The 9,249-nt window shown below is 32.6% G+C and overlaps 2 protein-coding genes and 1 long non-coding RNA gene across 3 annotated transcripts; all 3 read left to right on the forward strand.

Annotated features, from left to right (window-relative positions):
- The first annotated feature begins 219 nt into the window (after positions 1 to 219).
- Positions 220 to 2,101, forward strand: LOC139086464 (integrin beta-like protein 1). The gene is made up of 2 exons (XM_070634924.1): positions 220 to 286; positions 348 to 2,101. The coding sequence occupies exons 1-2, from the start codon at positions 220 to 222 to the stop codon at positions 2,099 to 2,101; spliced, it is 1,821 nt and encodes a 606-aa protein (XP_070491025.1).
- A 3,550-nt stretch (positions 2,102 to 5,651) lies between these two features.
- On the forward strand, positions 5,652 to 6,246 carry LOC139086590 (uncharacterized). The gene is made up of 2 exons (XR_011544035.1): positions 5,652 to 5,811; positions 5,977 to 6,246. It is a non-coding gene; the product is annotated as an uncharacterized lncRNA (long non-coding RNA).
- A 2,054-nt stretch (positions 6,247 to 8,300) lies between these two features.
- On the forward strand, positions 8,301 to 8,772 carry Def (Defensin). The gene is made up of 2 exons (XM_070634490.1): positions 8,301 to 8,436; positions 8,495 to 8,772. Exons 1-2 carry the CDS (start codon positions 8,370 to 8,372, stop codon positions 8,671 to 8,673), a joined length of 246 nt encoding a protein of 81 aa, XP_070490591.1. The 5' UTR covers positions 8,301 to 8,369; the 3' UTR covers positions 8,674 to 8,772.
- Positions 8,773 to 9,249: the final 477 nt, after the last annotated feature.

A 9,249-nucleotide genomic window follows, 5' to 3' on the forward strand; every position in this document is an offset into this window, starting at 1 on the left:
CAATGATAATCACCGAACGCAATAAACAAACAAACAACTCAAATGTATTGTTTTGGATTAACTTTTCATATAAAAGCATTAGGATTTCCAACAAGAGGCAACAGTAAAAATTGAAAGCCTTTAAAACAAACAAATAAAGTAAAATAAATACAAATTCAATAGTGACAAGTTTAAGAAATAATTCCAAGATTCCTTAAATTGACAAATGAAAATATCAAGATGCGTTTCATATTCTTTTATGCTGCACTTTTTGCATTAATTGGATTCACCATAGCCACACCAATTGGTAAATTAATAACTTCTATAAATAAGAAATGAAAATTACTTAATATTCACTTCCTAAACAGAAAATGAAGAAACAAATGAGATCAAAAAAGACGATTCTGATGTTGAAGCTGCAAGCTGCTCACCCACTGAATGCGATAAGTATTGTAAGAGTATAGGACATGTTTATGGTCGCTGTCAATGGGGCAATTGTCATTGTCATGACAAAAAAATGACTGGCGAGATTAAACTTGATGCCAATTTCGATGCTGACGTAGAAGAAGGAAGCTGTTCTCCTACTGAATGTGATAAATATTGTAAAAAGATTGGGCATGTCTATGGACGCTGTCAGTGGGGAAATTGTCACTGCCATGATACAAAGTCAGCTGATGAAGTTGAATTAGATGAGAAATTAACTGTTGAGGTTGAACTTCATACGCAAGCTGAACTTGAAGTGGAACCAGCTGCCTGCTCACCAACGGAATGTGACAAGTATTGCAAGAAAATTGGACATGTCTATGGACGCTGCCAGTGGGGTAACTGCCATTGCCATGACACAAAATCAGCTGATGAAGTTGAACTTGACAAGCAAGCTGAACTTGAAGTGGAACCAGCAGCCTGCTCACCAACAGAATGTGACAAGTATTGCAAGAAAATAGGACATGTCTATGGACGCTGCCAATGGGGTAACTGCCATTGCCATGACACAAAGTCAGCTGATGAAGTTGAACTTGACAAGCAAGCTGAACTTGAAGTGGAGCCAGCTGCCTGCTCACCAACAGAATGTGACAAGTATTGCAAGAAAATTGGACATGTCTATGGACGCTGCCAATGGGGTAACTGCCATTGCCATGACACAAAGTTAGCTGATGAAGCCGAACTTGGTAAGCAAGCTGAACTTGAAGTGGAACCAGCTGCCTGCTCACCAACAGAATGTGACAAGTATTGCAAGAAAATAGGACATGTCTATGGACGCTGCCAATGGGGTAACTGCCATTGCCATGACACAAAATTAGCCGATGAAGTTGAACTTGACAAGCAAGCTGAACTTGAAGTGGAACCAGCTGCCTGCTCACCAACAGAATGTGACAAATATTGCAAGAAAATTGGACATGTCTATGGACGCTGTCAGTGGGGTAACTGCCATTGCCATGACACAAAATCAGCTGATGAAGTTGAACTTGACAAGCAAGCTGAACTTGAAGTGGAACCAGCTGCCTGCTCACCAACAGAATGTGACAAGTATTGCAAGAAAATAGGACATGTCTATGGACGCTGCCAATGGGGTAACTGCCATTGCCATGACACAAAATTAGCTGATGAAGTTGAACTTGACAAGCAAGCTGAACTTGAAGTGGAACCAGCTGCCTGCTCACCAACAGAATGTGACAAATATTGTAAAAAGATTGGGCATGTCTATGGACGCTGTCAGTGGGGAAATTGTCACTGCCATGATACAAAGTCAGCTGATGAAGTTGAACTTGACAAGCAAGTTGAACTTGAAGTAGAACCAGCTGCCTGTTCACCAACGGAATGTGACAAGTATTGCAAGAAAATAGGACATGTCTATGGACGCTGCCAGTGGGGTAACTGCCATTGCCATGATACAAAATTAGCTGATGAAGCCGAACTTGGTAAGCAAGCTGAACTTGAAGTGGAACCAGCAGCCTGCTCACCTACAGAATGTGACAAGTATTGCAAGAAAATCGGGCACATTTATGGTCGTTGTCAATGGGGCAATTGTCATTGCCACGACAGTAAAGCAAATTGTGACATCGATCATGATACCAATGATGACTTGGAGTTCGGAAGTTGTTCTTCTAAAATTCAATTGTAATAGTAGTGTAACACAACAGGACAATCAGCTTATATTAAACTCTATGATTACTAATTAGAAAATATTTTAAATTTAGACTGACTTATTTGGCGCTTTTTTTGAGCATGCATAATGCTTAAGAAATAAAATATCGCTTTTAACATTTAATAAGTATAAAATTTTTCAATTTTTATAAAACTAATTTTTGTTGAGTGAAAAATTGTATAAAATCATAAAATGTAGGTTTATTGGCGTAAGAACTAAGACGTAAGGATATTAGCATTAATAAAGTAGATTTGAAATTAATTACGGCAATTGCAGACTTTTCTTGAATCACACCATCCACCTCTATATCCTAACAAAAGGCAATGAGTTGCACAAGCTGCATCACTTCCTAAATTTATGTTAAATTGAATTGTAATGCACACTTTTATTAATATTAGACTTTAGTAATAAATAAAAAATTACAAAAGTCCTCGTGTTATTGATCGAGGGACTTAAGCGCATTTTTGTCCCAGCGATCAGTAATTGATTGATAAGTCACTTCCAGACCTTAAAAACAAGATCCAGTAGGATTCTAGTCACTTCCTAGCCCACGAAATGAGATCCAGTAGGATCCAGTTCACTTCCAGACCTAAAACACAAGATCCAATAAGATCCAGGTCACTTGCAGAACTAAAACACAAGATCCAGTAAGATCCAATTCACTTTCAGACCTAAAACACAAGATCCAGTAAGATCCAGGTCGCTTCCAGAACTAAAAACCAAGATCCAGTAAGATCCAGGTCACTTCCAGACCTAAAAACCAAGATCCAGTAAGATCCAGGTCACTTCTAGACCTAAAAACCAAGATCCAGTAAGATCCAGGTCACTTCCAGATCTTAAAAACAAGATCCATATAAAACTTCCACAAATTTAAGAACTTTATTTAACGAATTTTTCATAATTCAAACCTCATAACGGTCAAAAAAATTCAAACATTGTTCAGTAAACACTGTGAAAACATCGACAAACATTGAAAAACACTGTAAAACAATGAAAAAACGTGTTGTTGTTTTTGTTGTTGTTGTATATGAAAATGAAAAACTGTTAATTATAGTATTTATGCGTTGATTTGAAACTTCTAAATGACCGATAACCCAATAACTTGATAGAACGAAGCTATTAAAACAAACCAGAGCTCTCTACGATGTCTAGTTTTCGAGATCTCGCGTTCCAGCCGAACAGCCGAACAACCGAACAGCCGAACGAACGAACAAAGTGCATTATTAAGCTCCCTTTTGTAAACAAGTTTACAAAAATGCGCTAAAAATATTGTTGCAACAGAAATTAAAATATTTTGTTCTAAATTTAATTTTTGAAAAATACAAATTCAGTCCACATTTCAGGTTATTAGAAAAAATGGGATTTTATTCAGTAGAACCAAAATTAATGTGTTAAAGTTAATTAAAAAAAATACAAAATTAATAAAAATTAATTAAAAAATTAAAATTTGTCTGAAATTATTGCTCCTTTGTTGTTATAGCAACGGCAACTTCCCAACTGGCAGCGTCCATTGATATATCCCATATTCCTGCAATAACGATCACAATCTGTTGTTGCGCAGGCTGCTGGTGCTACTTCAAGTTCTTCTTGGGTATTAAGTTCAACCTCATCAGCTACTTTCTTGTCATAGCAACGACAGTTATCACGATCACAGTGTCCATATAAATGTCCAAAGATCTGGCAATATCTATGACAATCTGAATTTAGGCAACTTGCTGTTTTGACATCAAGTTCTTCTTGGATTTTAAGAGTTGCGGATGCCAACCCAAGTATTGAAAAAAGTGCAACGATGATAAATTTGAAATGCATTTTTAACTTTTTTTAATTTTAAATTTTTGAATTTAATTTGAAAGTTTGAATTCCAAGAGTTTTGACTGATTTGTTTGCTTTAAACGTTCTTAAATTGTTTTGATGCCTCTGAATGAAAACCTGTGATTTTATATACACAATTTTTATTCCTTATCTTTTCGCAATGTTTGCAATTGATTTTGCAATTAAGTGAATTTTAACTTTTGTCATATTTAATTATCAGAGGAATTTTAACCTAATTTGATATCAATTTACGAATAAACTTAACGAGTGAGGGTGTACTCAATAGACCTACAGTTCATAGTGCAGTCAAAACCACTTCTTTGATGAAATTACTGCCTGTAGCTTTCAAAGGAAGGTTGTGAGCCGCGTTTCCACTACATATGATTCGAAAAAAGACACGTGAAAAATTTCCCATGCCGAGTCTCGAACCCATGATCGCTGGATCGGTGTTGCAATAATTATGTACCGAAGTACTAAACCATTCCGCCACCGAGCCACTTCGACTCACAGTTTTTGAGTAATGTTGGATTAAAAACGAGTCAGCAACAAAAAAATTTCATGAAAAATAGGATCTAGAGCTACAAGTTTAAATTATGAGGGAAACATTAATAAAAGGGACCTAAAAGTTTCAACATTCAATGTTTTACTAAAGTTCAAAGATGATCCGTATCGCTTCGAAATCGAGTTCTTGAATCTAGCTTAAGAAGCTAATGAGAAACCTAAAAAATTCTTTTCTTTAGTTTGACCGTTCATTAAAATTTTTTGATAAATCTGTGTTAATTTGTCGTTTATTACAAATTTTATGACAAAAAAAGTAAAAGAACTGAAACTAAGAAAATTCATTAAAAACTGATCCAAATTTTTTTTGTTGCAACTGTTTTATTTATTAATTATTTAATTTAATTTAGCAATAATATATTAAGTATAAAAAAATCAATATCATCTAATTATGACAAGAACAATTGCCAAAAAGATTACATGATCCTGAAGCTTGTCCAGTCTTCTTGCAATATGTATCACAATTTCTCGGGACACAAGTATTTTTTTGATTATTTATTTCAATTTCTGGAGCTTCAATTTCAATTTGTTCATTATCTGTGAAATAAAGATTGCATTTTTGATAATAGATTTGAAAGATTTTCATGCTTACCAATTGGAGTTGCAAGTGTCAATGTGATGACTGCGAAAAGTGCAACAATGAAGAATGTGAAACGCATTTTGATTTTTTTTTGTTTTAATGTTTTGGAATTAATTTAGAAGTTTGAATTCTTTAAGAATTTTGACTGTTTTGTTTTGATTTGTTTGCTGTTAAAAGTTTTCTGTTGGTTTTTGGTGCAAAATTTTTGATTTATATACAAAAAATTCTATTGTTATCAGAACCATTGCAAGACTTGTGCAATACCTTAATAATGAATTCATTTGGCCCAAATTTTGATTTATTTCATTCAATTAAGAACATTAAATTTGGCAATTCTACGAAATGTTAATCAAATTAGGTCAATCTTATTCTTAGTATTGCAGAACGTGACTTTCATTAAACAATAATTTTGCAATATTTTAACACATTTTCTTTATCAGAAACATTTCAAGTTGAACTTAAGTTAAAGTTGTTCAATAATTAAATGTTGTGAAATTTTAACAATCCGAATGTCTGCAAAAAATTGTATAAAAGCTCATAATTTTCAGTAAGATTCCACAGTAACAATTCAAAAAGCTTCAAACCAAACAAACCTGAGAAAAATACTTCAAATTTCAAAAATCTTACAATTATTTGAAAATACCTTATAATTTCAATAAAAAGTTCAAAATGCGTTTCACATTCATCATTGTTGCATTCTTTGCATTTATCGCTTTAACGTTTGCTAATCCAATTGGTAAGTTCAAACTTTAACAAAATTATTTGAGAGGCACGAAATGGAGTCGTCAAGACACCTTTATGGTCTTACTGTAAATACGACGAATTAGTGATTCCCAATAGACTCTATAGTGCTGCTCAAATTTTTTGAGATTTTAATAATTAAATATATTTAAATTCACAGATAATGAACAAATTGAAGTTGTTGAGATGGCTGAAATCGGAATAAATGGACAAAAACGTGCATGCATTCCAAGTCATTGCAATACATACTGTAAAGGTATCAACATGGTTTCTGGTAGATGTACTGCATTTGGAAATTGCGAGTGCAATTGAATATTTTTATTTTGACAAATTATTTCATTGTTTATAAGCTGAACTATTGTTAAATTTTATATATTTCTTATCATAAATATTCTTAATAAATTAAAAAAAATGTTGCAACAAAATCAAATTTTTCAATATTTTTAACAAATTTATTTATTGATTCTATATCAAGTTTTCATATTAAAGTTAATTATCAACTATCAATTGCCAATTTATCAATTATGACAGCGACAAGTATCTCCATCACAATGTCCTGTACGCCAATTTTTTAGCCAACAATCCATAGCACACCTAGTTGACCCGCATCTGGCTTTATGCTGATCAATTGCTTCTACAGTTTCAACAGCTGCATTATTGATGACTAATTCTTCTTTATCTAAATCAAATATATGAATCATTACTTAATTCTTAATCAAAAAGTGGTAAACCTACCAACGGGAGCTGAATATGTTAATGCGAAAACAGCAAAAATTGCGACTAGAAAAATCGTAAAACGCATTTTTAATATATGAATGTTTACGTTTGATTTGTTGCTTTTCAAGCTTCTTAAAATTTACTAATGATTTTGGATAAAATATTTTCGTGTTTATATATGTAAGGTGACAAATCACCTCATGCGAAGATAGCACGAGAAAAGGAGTTTGAACCAGTAAAGAAATTGCAGTGGAAGCCTTATCGCTTTTGGACAAATTTGTCACCTGTTGACTGTGCCAAATAAATTGCAATTTCTTACGAATTTTGATTATTTTTGCTATCAATTATTAATTATTCCTGTTTATTTCGTAACATTTGATTGACCAAAGTTATTGAACCCCAATTTTGGCCGATTTGCCAATTATATTAAGATACAACTAGGATACACTCTAAAAATAATTCCTGATGCGTGACCTTTTGCGTAAGAATAGTTCATAGCTTCTAAAACATCCAATGACTAAGATCCATCTTCAAATAATAAATCCTCAAAATTTTCTGACTTTTCAAAACTGTTCCTTTCCGTGATTAATAATTGATAAAGCAACATTGACACCATATTTAATCTTATCCATTTCACTGATTTCCGAGAAAACCAGCAAAGTACTTTTCGTTATCAACATTGGAAGTCCAATACAACAAACAATTTATCGGGTGATTCCCCTTTGCTATTTTTGTTTTATGTGCACAGAAACTGAAATCTTATTGATATTACTTTAAGTAGTCAACTCGTGGGTTTCATCTATCAGGATTAATCAAGTCATTATCATATCATTATGAAGTGCTTTTTTGATAATATTTTATAAATTTCCAAATCATTTTGTAATTATTGGCAGTGAACTTTTAAAAATTGAAGGATTGACAATTAGGAAAGAATCATGCATTTAAGAGTCGTTATTGTTGCATTTCTTGCATTATTTGCAATTGCCTATGCCAATCCAATAGGTAAGTAAATCAAATTTTTGAGATTCATCATAAGAACTTGATAATCTTTAACATTCAGGCTCATTAACTGAAGATACTCCAACTAACGTTCGTTCTGCCAGAATTACATGTGATGTCTTCGGAAGCAACACTTTATGTGCATTACATTGCATCCAATTGAGTTACAAAGGAGGATATTGCACTAATCAAAGAATTTGTATTTGTCGAAATTGAATAATTTGAAAAGGAGAAATAATAAATTTTGAACGGATAAGGATAAGCAATGAAATACTGTATTTATCAATAGCGTTCTTTGTCTGAGTACATGTCAGATGAGGTGGGTCCAATTTGGAAAAAATTATCCACTTTGATAGACCCTCAAATTCTCAAGAAGTATCTGTCTTTACTCCTTGCACGTGCGTTAGATTACAAAACTTCACAATATATCTTAAAGGTCATATTAAGAAGCAAGCATTTGATCCATAAGAGTTCAACAATAATCACCAAATTTACCACGTCGTAAACATCTTTGACACATACTCGAATTAAATTCAATTCCTTCGGCACGCGACGTAATTGTTTATTTTGAAAAATTACAATCAAGTCGAAAATGTTCGGTGATTTTTTCTCCGCTGTGCTTCACATTATTTTAATTTCTTATTCAAATTAAGGGAATCACTTACGATTTGCTGTAGATAGCAAAATCACTTTTGAATTATTAATTATTATTGAAGATTATTTTGTATATAAAGGAACTTAGTCAAATGATTTGCATCAACAGAATCAGTTTGAAGTTCTAACTAGAAGGAAGTCTTCTGATAATTTGTATTTAAAGAATAATTGAAAAGTTCAAAAATGCGTTTGACAATTGTTGTTGTAATATTTTTCGCTGTTATTGCTATGGCTTTTGGAAATCCTCTTGGTAAGTTTGCAATTTTTTATAAAATTTAAAATTCTAATAATTTTTTACAAATTTTTAGATTTCGATGAGCAAAATTTTGAAACTGAACCATTTTCCAATGATCCAACTCTCGTTCGTAACAAAAGACTAACATGTGACATCTTAGGAAGTACTCCAGCTTGTGCAGCTCATTGTATTGCTAGAGGATATCGTGGTGGTTGGTGCGATGGAAAATCCGTGTGTAACTGTCGTCGTTAAATCTCTTTGAAGATGCTTCTGATTTCTTTCTAAATTTCCATTTAATTTCTAAGAATTCTTGTTACTTTTGTAAATAAATTACTGTATTTACTTCCAAAAGCTTTCTCTTTCTTCTTTCATCAAGATCAAAATCTACCAATTCCATGTAAATACTCAAAAAGCAGCCCACGTTCTTAAAAACATGGACTTTTGTTTTGATAAATAATTATTGACATTTCACTTAGAATTGTGAATCTCATTCGATGAATTTGATAAATTCTGAGTATAAAAGTGCACTGGGATTCTCCATAATGGTCAGAAAGTCTCAACAATACAAAAGAAAGTGAACTAAAATTTTTATAAAAATATAAAAAATTAAAATATTCAAAAATGCGTTTTACATTTGTTTTAATTGTAATTGCTGCTATGGCTGGATTTGCTTTCGCAAGTCCAATTGGTTAGTAACTTTGAAATTCTATTGACTCTAAAATATCAAAAAACTTTAAATTTTAAGATTTTAATGATGAAAGCATAGAAGGATCTGAAAATCAATTAATATACAGCAGCAAGCAACTTACTTGTGGTTTAATGCAAAGT

This window comes from Chironomus tepperi, unplaced genomic scaffold (assembly GCF_022539635.2).
Source record: "Chironomus tepperi strain 1889 unplaced genomic scaffold, CSIRO-AGI_Ctep_v1 contig_85, whole genome shotgun sequence".
Classification (NCBI taxonomy): domain Eukaryota; kingdom Metazoa; phylum Arthropoda; class Insecta; order Diptera; family Chironomidae; genus Chironomus; species Chironomus tepperi.